The sequence below is a fragment of the Pongo pygmaeus genome, chromosome 4, assembly GCF_028885625.2.
Source record: "Pongo pygmaeus isolate AG05252 chromosome 4, NHGRI_mPonPyg2-v2.0_pri, whole genome shotgun sequence".
In the NCBI taxonomy this organism is placed as follows: domain Eukaryota; kingdom Metazoa; phylum Chordata; class Mammalia; order Primates; family Hominidae; genus Pongo; species Pongo pygmaeus.
In genome coordinates, this window is record NC_072377.2 from 14644696 (window position 1) to 14658763 (window position 14068).

General features: G+C 38.2%; 1 protein-coding gene across 8 annotated transcripts in view; it reads left to right on the plus strand.

Annotated features, from left to right (window-relative positions):
• TRIO (trio Rho guanine nucleotide exchange factor) overlaps positions 1 to 14068 on the plus strand; it is a 371165-nt gene that overhangs the window by 127123 nt on the left and 229974 nt on the right. For 7 of the 8 annotated variants that reach the window (XM_063664670.1, XM_054489144.2, XM_054489145.2 and 4 more), the window contains exons 2-3: positions 29 to 103; positions 9505 to 9619. In XM_063664670.1, the coding sequence (XP_063520740.1) occupies positions 29 to 103; positions 9505 to 9619 (190 nt within the window). Of the gene's footprint in view, positions 1 to 26; positions 104 to 9504; positions 9620 to 14068 lie in introns of all 8 variants that reach the window. The other variant, XM_054489155.2, reaches the window with a different exon arrangement.

Sequence of the window (14068 nt, forward strand, 5' to 3'; positions counted from 1 at the left end):
AATTTTATTTTCTCCTTCTGTATTTCAGGGTTTCGAAAAAACGATGAAATGAAAGCTATGGATGTTTTGCCAATTTTGAAGGAAAAAGTTGCATACCTTTCAGGTAAAGTTTAACTTTCAACTCTGCTCTATCCAACGGCTCTGACACAGTTTCAGCGTCTGACATAATAAATGAACTCACCTGCCACAACATATAAAAACATTGGCATTTCTATGAATTTTGAACTGCTTTATTCTTGTAGCACTGTTCTGAGAAATTAGTGCCCAAAGCATTTTCTTCCAGCTAGGAGACACATGATAAGTTAGTTAGTGTTGGTGATGAAAATACATTTGTTTCTGCCATTCAACAAAAATTCGGCTGTTCTGCCCCAATCAGTTAAGTAAAAAAACTGATTTTAAAAATCCGATCATTTCAACAAAGATGGTGGGAATATGATGGTATGTAGATGGATCCTGAATTTCTCACTTTTGTTTCTCGTACTCTGTACCTGCCTCTGTTGCCTTGTCTTTTAGGAGGCAAGGACGCCTGCTTCTCCTTGAGATCTGCTCCTTTGTGGCTCTCTGGTCATGGAGTAACTAGGACCCATGTCATGGATGATGAAGCCCTGATGATTTTACCAGCTGAGTCTGTTTCCCTGTAAACCCAGTCTTTGAGGCCCTGGCCCGCCCGCAGACAGACTCTGGGCCAGTCCCTTGGGCTTGGGGGCACCTAACTGCGCTCTCTTCTGCACATAGTCAGTGTTAGGCCATTTCGGACTGTCTTCTTGGGGCCTCCCTCCCACATAAACCGAACAGCCCTTGGGTATTATACCTTTTGGGCACCAGTTCACTTGTTAGCAAACAAAGATTTGCAAGATTTTTCTGCTCTATCAGGAAGTACATCTGTAGATTGGCATCACGTGCTTTTAGATGAATTTCCCTTGAGAATTTTTATCTTTCTCAAATAGGCATTCTGTGCTGATCTGTGTATCCTCTTGAACACGTAACATTTTTAATTTATAACACTGCTAGCTGCTTTTATAAGTTTTTTGTGTCCTTTGGACATGTGATACTGCTGTGTATTTAAGATGCAGCTTCCTGTAGTGTTTTGCTAATCTTGTTTTGCTTCATGTTCAGTAATATTTCTTGGCCCCTGTTAATATGGTTTGATTTTGTGGGAGTAAATCTAATTCATTATGTATTTGGAAGGTTCACAGAAGAGTGTAAGTAGTTCATGAAAAGAAGGTGCTTTAAATTGTTGGAAATACATGGTGGAAAACAAATACTGGCTTACAATACACTGAGTTTTAAAAGTAGCGTTTATTTGCTCTTCTCTAATCATTTACTAACAAACTGCATTGTAAGGACTCGTGCCAGCTTTGCGAACCCCTGATTTTGTAGTTTACAAACAGAATAATTGAAAGACTCTACTTATCAAAATTAGAGGTATCTGTAAGGAACACTTAAAGCTGAGTCCATGTGTTTATCAGTTTTTTATTTTTAAAGTCTGGGTCTGTGATAACAGCACCTGCTCCCCCTGACCCCTCTTGTGTTTCTGAACGTTTTGTTCCATTTTCATCTTTCAGTAGCACGTGGAGATGGACATGTGAAGAAAGGTGGAAGGTTAAGATTGGTGGGTTTTATTTGTATTCATGCTTTTATTAGGCAGTTAATACAGAATATATTATCGGCTGACATTTTTATGTAGTTTACAGTCAACACTAAAACTCTTTACCTTTTAATCAAAGAAACAAAATCGGCAGTCTTTCAGAGTTTGTCTTAAATGTTTAATAAATTCTTAAATTCTGCGGGGTTACATAAAGTTGGATATCTTTGGTGGGGTGGGAAGTTTTGCTCTTACCACAGATTAGTAGGAACTGTTTAAAATATTAGCGATGGTAGAGCTTCCAGCAGTGTTAGCAAAATGACGTTAGTAGGTGTCACCTCACTTTTACAGTATTCCTAATTTATGACCAGAACTGGCAAAGCTGATTAGCATGAGCTCATTGCTCTTTGTTTTAGGCTTACCGTTGTCTCCTTTAGGAGGGAAAAAAACCATAAAATTAAGTAGAAATTGACTACTTGTGTTGTATTACATTTTTTGAAAATTACAAAGAATGAGTAAACTTTACAAAATAAAATTTATCTCTAACTCTTTTTTTGTTTCTTTTTTATTGAAATCTAATTCACATACTCTAAAATCCACCTTTTTAAAACGTGTGATTCAGTGGATTTTAGTGTATCACCAGGTTGTGCAACCGTTACCACTAATTCCAGAACCTTTTCATCACCTCCCAAGAACCCCATATCCACCCCCAAGCCCCCAGCACTGGCAATCACTAATTTACTTTCTGCTCTGACCCCATTTTAAAAAATATTAGGGAATATTATGATACCTTTGTAAAAGCTCTCCATGTGAATGGCTTTTAATAGTTAAATCTAAATAAAATGGCAGGGGCTTTGTAAAAGTAGGCCAAAAGATGAGTGATTTTAAAAGATACTTATTAGGTCAAGATCTCTAAAAACCCAGTGATAAACCCAGTGATAATTTCTTGAACTTGAATATTTCTGATCCTTAGTGTCTAGGTCTTCTAAAAAGTAATGCTGATTGCACTTAAGTAAGATAGAATGTACTACTTCCTTCATTTAGGATGAACTCAGTGAGGTTAAGTGTCTTACCTAACTTTGTGTTTGAAGTCAGAGGACGGTGCTGTGGTTTGATGGATCACCTCCAAAATTCAGATGTTGCCAATGTGATGCTATTAAGAGGTGGGACCTTTAAGAGGCAATTAGGCCATGAGGGCTCCTCCCATGTGTGGGATTAAGGCCCTTATAAAGAGGCTTTACCCTTGCCCTTCAGCCATATGAGGACGCAGCATTCCTCTTCTGCCCATGGAGGATGCAGACTACCAAACCTCATAAAAATGCCCTGTAGTTTATATTTAATGGAGTTTGCGTCTAATGGCATCTTACGTATAATGTCAGCTATTAGTGTGGTTCCTGTGCCACTAGGGTTTGAGCCTTAGAAAATCTCACAAGACAACCACCAGAATTAAGAACACATTCTTTTTAACTGTTTATTATGGAACATTTTAACATCAAAAGGAAAGAAAATAGTATAATGAATTTGTACGAATTCGTAGCCCACTTCAGCAACTTGTTTCATCTCTATTTCCACTTAGTCTTGTCTTCACTCTGGATAATTTTGAAGTAAATTCCAGATATTATTTTATTTATAAATATTTAGTATTTATCTCTTAAATGTAAATGTTATAAAAAACCGCTGCAATACCAATGACAGACCTAAAAATTGAAGGTAATTATTTCATATCCCCCCAAAAAACCCAATGGGTATTCAAATTTTTATGCTTGTCTCATATGCATTGCAGCTGGTTGAGATGTCTGGTAAGGCTCTTTTAACCTGTAGGTTCTTTGTGTCTTACCTCCTGATGTTTTAGGAAGCGAGGAATCCAGGTGTCTTCCTGTGGATTTTCCTGTAGTGTAGATTTTGCTGGTTCTATCACTGGGTGGTCATTTAACATGTTTCACTTCCCCCATATTTCTTGCAGACTAGGAGTTAGGGCTTGAGGCTTGATTAGACCGAGCTTTGATCTGGCAGGGAAGGTGGCAAAAATACTTAATGGGTGTGATTGTTTAGTTTCATAGGGAGTTTTATTAGGAGAGTCTTGTCTTATTTTTATGGTGTTCATTGATGATTATTGCTTAGATCTAGTATTTAAGAGTTGCAGATAGTGATATTCTACTTATGTCCTTTCTTTTTCATTTATTAACTTGGATATCCCGTAAAGAGAGATGTCCCATCACCACTTACTTGATTGTCCTGAGAAAGAGTTCATACAGGAGAAGTAGGATAAGTGATTGGTTCCTGTCCGTAACCAGTTTTCAGGCTATTGAAAAAGGACCATTGTTTGTTTGTTTGTTTTTTTCCCCCGATAAAGACTTATTTCAATGCATGATTTTAAATATATATGATGTTTTGATTCATTGAACATTTTCTCTCTTGTGAAGTTAAAATTGTCCCATCTTTGGCCAATGGGAGCCTCTTCAAATTGGCTGCTAAGTTTTGTTTGCTGATGTGACAAGATGTTTCAAGACCATCTTGTGTAATTCCTGCCTCAGATCTGGAATCAGCCATTTCTCTAAAGAGCCCTGGTTCCTTTTAGTAGGAAAGAATACAGGTTGCTAGGGATATCCACTGGGTGGGTTGTCGTTTTTGTGTCTCTTTAGTGGACAAATCTGGGGGAAAACACACACACGCATTTTAATGATAAATGATATAATGACTTTATGTTAAAATTAATAGTTCAAATTTAGGATTATAGATATTTCATTTTACTTTTTCAATTATATATTTGTGGATATCTGTTTCATTAATCTAAAAATCTTATGTGGACATAATTACTTACTTTGTAATGCTAATGGTATTAGCACAGTATATGACTACCAAATGTAATTTAGTATTTTTCTTGTTGTCTTGGTCCTGAGGGTGTATGCCATTAGAAATCTACAGACCTATTACTGTATTTTAAAGTCACAGGAAACAGTTCCTCTCCATGTGGATATGCCATCAGCTTGAAACCTGGAATCATTTGTTTTATTTTGCTTTACATTTGTAAGACTTAAAAACCCCAACTTGCTTCAATTTTAAGTAAAACTTAGCATAATTCCACAGTAATAACTAAAAAATAGTTAAAAGTTAACATACAGTTAAAAAAAAATCTAGTTTTTGTGTTTGCCTTCTCCACCCTGTGCCTCCCCTATAGGAAAACTTCGTTTTTTTTAAGTTTTTGGTTTAATCCTTACGCTTTTAAAATATGAGCGATTCTATTGATTTTCCCATCTGTTTTCATCTTCTTCTCCCCGAGATAAACAGAAACGTAATGTGCTTCATTTTCTATCTTTGCTTATATCAAAGAATATTCTGGAGATCAGTATATAGCAGCACATAATAGAGTTCTCATTGCTTTTTACAGTTGTGTATTACTCTGTTTTGTGTAACAGAGTAATACACAAATATATATATACCAGAGTAAAACACAACTCTCTCTCTCTATGTATATGTATATATGTGTCTATATATATGTGTTTTTATATATATGTGTGTCTATATCTATATATATGTGTTTATATATATGTGTGTGTCTATATATATATATATATATATAGTTAATTCAGTCAGATGCCCATTGATGGACATTTGTTTTTGTTTTTTTTTTTTCTTTTAGAATAGCTTTTTGGGGTGCAGTGAACATTCACTCTTATCAAGTTGGGGATATTGACAGGAATGTGGGATTTGATGCCTTAAGGTTTGCTGGTACCTTAGTTCTTCATGGTCCAGTTTTGCAGAGTACTGCATTTCCCCAGAAGAGAAGGGGAACCTTCCATTCATCTTGAATATTCTTGTTAGCATCCTAGCATAGTGGGAGCTGGCAGGGACTGACTGAGAGTGCGGGAACTGTCGGGACTTTCATGCAGGCTGCTGAGTCTTCTCAGCCTTCAGTAGAAATACTCCATGAGCCAATTCCTGGTTCTCAGGACCAGGCAGCAAGAGGTGAGCCTAGAAGGTTCAGGGCTAGCGAGGTGCTTGCCTTGGCTGCTGTTAGAGCAGGAGCCCAGTGGGCATCCTTTTAACAGAGTTGTATTATTTTATGGCACACTTAATAGACATTAGCCATCATTTCTCTTTTTCACAAACTGTGTTTTTCAGAGATTTCCTTGGCAAAGGCTGCTTTTTATTGTCAGTGTGAATTAGACTGTTCCTTGGGAGTTGGGAGTGGGAGGTTGGACAGCGGCTAAAGAATAGTTTCAATTGAAACAAGGGCCATGGAGAGATAGATACAGTTGGTTTGTTGAAATTTACATTTTACTCCTCAAAGCAAGCATGGCTTTCTTGCAAGTTCTTTCTAAATAAGTGAAAGGTGAGCTTCTAATTCATTTAAAGAGAAAGAAGTGATTGTGAATCTAGCTGTTTCTGTGGTCATCCTGGGCCACATTGCTTAAGAGACCAAGTCTCCTGGAGTTTTAAGAAGAGGGAAATGAGGTCTCAGGGTTTAAGGAAGTAAGTGTCACACAGACATGTATAGCTATAGTGTAGGACCCTTCCAGCCTTCTTTCTATTATTAAAATAAACCTCAGTTCCCTTATCATCCATAGGATATCCATCAGGCATTGCTGCTAACTGATACCTGATAGGAAGTATTTTTAGTTAATGTTGTGTGGAATATGGAAAAATAATCCATTCAGCAAATGCCAGTCTCACTGGGCATGGAGAGCATTGTGTATTCTTAAATCAGCGAATGGAACAAAGATGTCTGCCCTCATGGAGCTTATGTTCTAGTGGAGGAGACAGATAGACAAAAAGAATATGTAAATTGCATCATTTCCTAGAAGGTAAGAAGTGCCTTAGAGAAATAAGATTGGGTATAGGAGAGGATGCAGGTTTATGTGAACTGAAAGTAAAACACCATCATTATAAACAAAAACTTTTTTTTTGTTTTTGTTTTTGTTTTTGTTTTGTTTTGTTTTTTGCTTTTTGACTAAGGCAGCATTTGGATAAGCAGATAATCAATGAGCTGTTGTTTGGTTACAGACATGAAAAGCTTCCATACATAGACATCCTGTGATGCTGGCAGCATTTCCTGTCCTTTTCATTTCATTGTAGAAACTAAGGCACTGATTTCCTGTCTATAAAATGAGGCTGACATCTGTCCCGCCTGCCTCACCATGTGGCTTAGGGTTGATAACACACACATATGAGTGTATCTAATAGGTGAAGTTTTTATGAACTGCAGTGCTGTTATTTTTACTAGTTTAGGAACAGGAACAGAACTTTGCATTTGTGACTTTTCTGCCTTATACCCAGATGCTATTTTCATTTGGGTACTTCCTCTGATGTTGGAAACCAACCTAAATCTTGGGGAACAGAATTAAACAGACACCTGTGTAGTTGATTTTAAGCTCCTTGAGGTTTAGCGACCATGTTCCTCTGAACTATACTTCATCCTTTCTAAGATTTTTTCTTCATAACTCCCTGAGGAGGAGTCAGCAGAAAGTGATCATTAACTGTGTTACACCATCTATTGGAAGGTGCACCCTTAGCAGGGAGATTAGCATGTGAAAAGATTCTTACTTCACAAATGATTTTTGACAAAATTGTAAAAATATCCCAGTGAATTTTCTGAAGTTATTTTCTAGGAAAAGGAAAAGTGAAAATGTTTCCTCTATCTTAAAATTCAGATTCAGGTGTCTATAAGCTTTTCTTAGGACATGACTCAGTGCCTAAGCGGATGAACTTGATAGCAAGTCTTAGGATACTGCTCGCTAGTGCTACCAGCCTGGGAGAAATCTTTGTAGTTGAAAGTTGGAAAAGTGTAGTAAGGGCCATCAAAACTTCTGCACAGAGCTGCCTTTGGTTCTCAGGTCTGGGGTGATCAGAATGGCCATGCGCATTGTGCACACCTACTGACTTCCCATGCAACTTTCTTAGATTGGCAGATTTTGGATTCTACTTCTCACACCTGTGGTGGAGCATGCCTTGCTTGACTTGTGAGCTACGGTGACCCAGGAGGGAGGAGAGTGTAATGTGGGTCCCTATGGAGTCAAACATTATGCTGCATTTCAAACACATTTTAAAAATTCAGAACTGTGGTCCAGAAAAAATGTTAGATGCTAGCTTTCTCTTTACCCAAAGTGAGGGGAATGTTTTTGTTTAAATAATATGTACTGTATTTTTAATAATTCAAGTTTCTATAATATGTGTTGATCTATGATAATTTCAATCAAGGAGATTGATTCTTTTGAAAAGAATGAAAGGTATTGGGAAATGAAAAATATTGAAATTGTTAATCTGTCTTATCTTGGGGATAAGAGGTATTCCAAAAAATTAGAGCCATTGATGTTACCCTAAAAATCATATCAGATGTTTTAGAAGATCAGTTGATAATGAGCAGTACTGCTCCTCACTTTTAATCGTACTTTTCATTCATAAATGTTAGCCCCCTCAAAGGACAAGGAACCCATTATTTAGTTATCCCTATGACATTTTTACTACTAAAAAAGAACTAAAGCCAGTAGTTCGAAAGATCATACAATTTTTTTTTGTCTGGGCGAAGACCTAGCGATGACAATGTTGCATAGTTCCTTCGTCTTTATTTAAGCTTTTGGAGCCTCAGTATCTTTGTTAAGACTGGAATGATAAAACCTCTTAACAGAGTCATTGTAAAATCACATCAGAAAGTGTATGTAGAGCACGTGATACCCTACCTGGATCTGTTGGTACCTATGATTGTTGTTCCCATATAATACCTAAATTATTGGATTTAGAAATAATTTAAGGCTTTTCTAGATTACATGACTGAACAATACATGTAGATTGCTTTAAGTATTCCCAATCAAAATGAAGTTTCATTATTATTTAGAATGAGTACGTAATTCCTATGAAGTTATGAAAACCATATTGGTAAAATATGTTTTTAAAATACCATCATCTTCTGCTGTATGTTTTTTGGCTTTTCTAAAAGGAAAGAATCTTCTTTTTTTTTTTATTTGCTTGCTTTCTTTCTAATTTTAGATGATGATTTTTGGTGCACAGAAAATAGTGGAGGGTTTTATATTGTGACTTGAATTTTGAGGTCTCCCGAAGAGAGATCATTAGAGTTCTAAAACTAAATGAAGGATCCACTTGAGAAGGCTAAATTTTCTTTCTCTATTTTCCTGACAACCCTGATGGAAGTAATAAAATAAATGTGACAATTTTACCACAAGCATTTAGTAATACCAAGCTGACTTCATTAGGATTGTATATGTTAACAAGAAATCGTTCCGCCTGCCTGTCTGTCAAAGTCACATACTCTGAGATTTGTACTCTTAGTGTGTGATAGAATTTTTCTAAAATCCTTAAGCTAATTAGCTTTAAAATTCTCATGTGGTTCTCTCACATGCATGTGTGTGGTTCCGTGTGAGAGACTGGCAAAGCTGGACCAGTGAGGGTCAGGTGCCATCCGTCCCCCATTATAAAGTCGTCATCAGCATAGTTTGGAGAATGTTCCTTTTGCTTTCCTTTCAAGACTTAGACCCATCTTGTTGATAGGAAAGAAAGAGCTTTGAATGCGGGGCAATGGGGAAAAATGTGGGGGAGACTGACATAGAGGGCAGCTGTGAGGGAGGTGATTGTCTGAGGTGAGTGAAACACATGGATGTGACGACTTTTTATTCTGTCCAAAACATAAAAACTGAAGAAAGGAGCTTTTCCCAAAACATTGGACGAAAAAGACAAGGCCATATGTAGTACCTTCCATGTGGCCTGCAGAGCTCGGACATTTTCTCCCAGATCCCCTAAAGGGATGACATGTCCTCACTGTGCCTCAGGTGAAACAAGGACTTCTGCCCTGTGCAAATTTGTGTAGTTGCTTTAGGAATAATTTTGACAGAGTGAATGGATGATTACATAGGATTTGTGTCTTATCTTGTTTCTGTCTAAGTGTGTTCCTGATGTTTGTTTTTTAGGTGGTAGAGATAAACGTGGAGGTCCCATTTTAACGTTTCCGGCCCGCAGCAATCATGACAGAATACGACAGGAGGATCTCAGGAGACTCATTTCCTATCTAGCCTGTATTCCCAGGTAAGTTCTGCATGGCTTGTGCTTGTCACTGATGTCACATTTACAAGAGATGTGGCGCTATACTCGTTAGAAATCAGCTAAATGGTATCCTGAATTCCAGGCAAAGTAGTATAAAACGAAAATCGTTATCTTTCTCCTTATTACCATTGTGTGACCATTATTGTCTAGTGTAAAACTCTTTGGGGAGCAGGGACATGAAGGTAGGTAAGAGCTTTGTGTGTTGACAGTGGATCTGGGATACTCAGCTGGGATTTCAGGACGTGGTGCCTGAGTTAGAAAGCCATCGTTGATGATTCTAATACCGTGACGCAGAGGCCTGGGTGATCAGAATTGGGTGCTGCTTTTGATAATGCATTTCTGCCTTCTTGGCAAACGTTAGTTCTTTAAAAATTGTCTGTTGATATGTAGCATGAAGTTTGTGGGGCATTAAAAATTCTTATTAGCTATATATTGGGCATAGATTTGGGAATCTCTATCAAAATTGAGACTCCATTGGTAATGGGAATTTTTAACATAGGTGCCAAAGAACACCAAGAACAAGCAATGTTGTTTTCTGGAGAGTCCTCAAGTGGGGAGTCGTGAGTTACTAGGCACTGGCCTGTGTGTATACTTGAGGAATTTAGAATCTGTTTCTGCTCTGGGAATGTATTACTTGAGTTTTATTTGTAGATCTAGCTGACAACTGGTGGAGGAAATTTCCTCCCTGTATTAGTGTTAGTTCTTTCTCACACTGCTATTAAGAAATGTTTGGGACTGGGTAATTTATAAAGAAAAGAGGTTTAATTGGTTTAATGGCTAGGGAGGCCTCAGGAAAGTTACGATCATGGCAGAAGGCAAAGGGGAAGCAGGCACATCCTCACATGGTTGGAGCAGGAGGAAGAGGGTGGAGGTGTAGGGGGTCAGGTGCCACACACTTTTAAACAACCAGATCTCATGAGAACTCCCATCAGGGGACCACTAGGGGGATGGTGCTAAACCATTAGAACCCCCCACCGTGATCCAATTACCTCCCACCAGGCCCACCTCCAACACTGGGGATTACAGTTCAACGTGAGATTTGGGTGGGGACACAGAACCAGATCACACCAATTAATATCTCCATTTAATTGTTCCAGTTATATTCTGGAAAATATAATACCACAGTGATATAATCTAAGGATACAGTCATTCCCGGAATAGGAGATTTGGTGTGTGTTGCAGGTTGGAGGGGTGCCTATCTATGAGGAAAAGGTGAGTCCTCAGGTGTCTCTTTTATTCCAGAAAGGCACATACTGAAGGGCATCAGTGGCGGCTGTGGTAGAATGAGAGGAGGTGTTTCCTAAGAGACTAAATGAGGACGTGTGAGAGAAAACTCGGCCATAATATGAACTGGCTAGATAGTAACCTTAAGGAACATGTTGCAAGAGAATGATGTCAGATGGTAACAGCATAATGGGTTTCAAGGCTTGTGGTAAAGGTAATAGATCTACCACAGCACGTGGTTCGCGGCACTCAACCTGTGTAGGTTGACACCATCAGGACAAGGCAGCCATGCCCCTTCCTAACAGGGCTGGCTGTGGCTGATGGCAATCAGCTTTTGGTCTTGATAGTTTGACTTGCTGGGGAAGTTCTTGGGTTTTCTGTCAGAGTATCCTTTATGAGAAAACTATCACTGTGTGGCATCAGCGACTAAGTGAGCCCTACTTATCTGGAGTAAGTTTTCCCTTTCTTCTTCTTCTTCTTCTGGTATTTCTTAGGCAGCTGACCTGTTGAAATCTTAGAGTTGGAAAGTAGTTTAGAAGTTATTTATACTCACTATCATTTATAAATAAAAATAGAGTGTAAACTACTACTTACTAAGCTTTTACTATGTGCCGGGTCTGTGGTAATGATGGAAAAAGAAATACAAAGGGCAGGGTTAAAAAAAAAAAAATCACTGCCAATCAAAATGATACTTGTCATATAGTTTAATAAAAACTAAAGTTGAATTTGATATTCACTCGTGTGATTTTAAAAACTTACATAATTTGAATACTATATAGTGGTAACTTTGACAACTTGCTTTTTGGTCTTGAAACCTATGTTAATAGTAAATACTAAAAATTATTCATTTTATTGATATAGAAATTGGTTCAAGCACATTTTGGATAATCTGGATGACCCACTTTAAAAAAAAAACTATTTTTGTGGGAAATTGTGAGATTATACAGAAGTGGAGAGAATAAGAATAATATCATGAACACACATATACCCATCACCCAGCTTCAGCATTTATCAGATTTTGCCAATCTTGTTTTTCTCTAATTATTCCCCGGTGTATTTTATAACAAATCCCAAAGATCACATCATGTCACTCAAAAATACTTGAGTGTGTAGGATGACCCACCGGCCACTGAACAGTCACTTAATGTCAGTACCTAGGTTTGCGTTTGCATTAACTGCAGTCCCAAGTGACAAGAAATGCCATTTTGCTTGTCCTTGATTAATGAGCAAATAAGAGAGGTGGATTAACATGTAAATGACACATTTGCCGAGTGATAATGGAGAAAGATTTCAGAGTAGTCCAAATTGAAAGAAGTGGCCACAAAGTGAGGCCTCTCTGGGCCCTCCCTCCCAGAGTCCTGCAGGCGCTACCCCCAGTGAGTGCGTAGCAGCAGGAGCACTGTTTGGTTTTAACCAAACAAAGTATGTGATACAGATTTTACCAATCTGTAAAAATCAGCAAATTACTGGTGTGTGAACTTCTTTAGACTTGTGATTTTGCCTATGTGTAGTTTGTAAGTCTGATGGTTTGTTGTAGTAGAGTGGTATGAACACAAGGCGTTTCTACGCAGCCGTACATTTGTGTGTATGTCTTGGGGCCTGTGAGACTTTTTGCTGTGTCCGGTGCTTCCTCGTGCTTCCCAGATTTGAAGGCAGCCCTCCAGCGACTCCTCAGCTAGACAGTCACAGGGCTGCTGTCATGTGTGAAGGGAGAGCTTGGGCCTCAGAATCAGACTGACTGTGACCTGGGACACATGACTTCACTTTCATTGCTTTCCTGATCTGAAAACGTGATAATGGCCTGTACATTTTGGGATCATTGTGAGTATTGAGTACAATTACTCCTGTAATCCTGCATGGTGCTTGACATGCAGTAGGTTGCTCAGATATAGTGCAATAATTTTCTGATTTCATATTCACCCTTCTATTTTCCTTCAATTACTTTCCTTTTGACATGATTTCTAGAGGCAGATCACATTGTTTTCTTCTGCATGCCTTCTAGATTGTCTGGGTCCCGCACAGTTCAGCAGAAACGTGACCTGAGCAGCTGTGAGTGATTTGAGTATTCTTGCTGGGGTCGCCCCTCCCTGCCCTTTTTTTTTTTGAAACAAACAAACAAACAATTGTAGTAACAAGATGAGTTCATGAGATTCATTTGCAATGAAACTTTCCACTAAATGTGTGTAGGAAAAATAAGAAGCAGCAGCAGTTCTTGCTGCTGTCATTGCAAGTCCTACACAGTGACATTAATCTTAGAATCTCTCTCAATGTCTGTTGCTTTTATTACTTGAATTGTATTTAATACTAATTATGTTCTAGAACATTCTGCCTTCTTTAGAATGATTTATAGTTGCTAAATATTAATAGATAAACCACTCTTACTCCTTGTTGTCCACTAATCAAATGATACGAAGATTTTTAATTGATTCATTCATAAATACTCATATAAAAAGCTACTTTCTTCCTCTAGGACCTAAAAGAATTTCTCTTTTTTAGGGACCTGTGTTGAGAGGAGACCTTATTTTTATGTAAATTTTCTTTATCTCACAGATAAACATGAGGCTCTTTGGTAAAAATGCTAAAATAACTGGTTAATAAGTCACATTTCCCAAAGAACAGTGTCTCTTAGGTGGTGGAAGGGCTTGGGGGCCCTTCTCCAGTAGGCAGCTGTTTATTAGGTCCTCGTAAATAGGACCCAGGTTTGGGGATATTTACAAGTCACTGCTGTCTTAATGATGACTGGCTTTTAACTTGATAAAAATAGATGGATTGAAATGCTGTGCACTCCCAGCCCCGTTCATTTGCCATTTTCATTACTTAGGAAGCCGCTGGGTGGGAGCAGTTTGATCACGGAGGAAGGTGAATAGTTAATCCTTCTGTAAACTGTGCAAGCTCAGCGTAGCTTTTGGTTTTGTTGTTCTCCCGCTTATTCCTGTTGTTAAGCCTGGAGTCATTCAGGATTCCTTTTAAGCTTCTTTCAAGTAGAGGGGCTTTGTAGTTCATGTGCATACTGTGTGAGGCCATGTTAGGAGAAAGACAGGCTTCAAGGGAATTTATCTTGATATGGTGAAGACTGATGGTTGCAGTGCAGTCTACCAAACAGCAACTAGTAAAACAAAACATATTGCCACCGTTTTACAATATCGTTTCTTTGGTGTACTGCAGCAGAATATGTGAATCTGGAGTAGAATGCCTTACAGGGCAGCA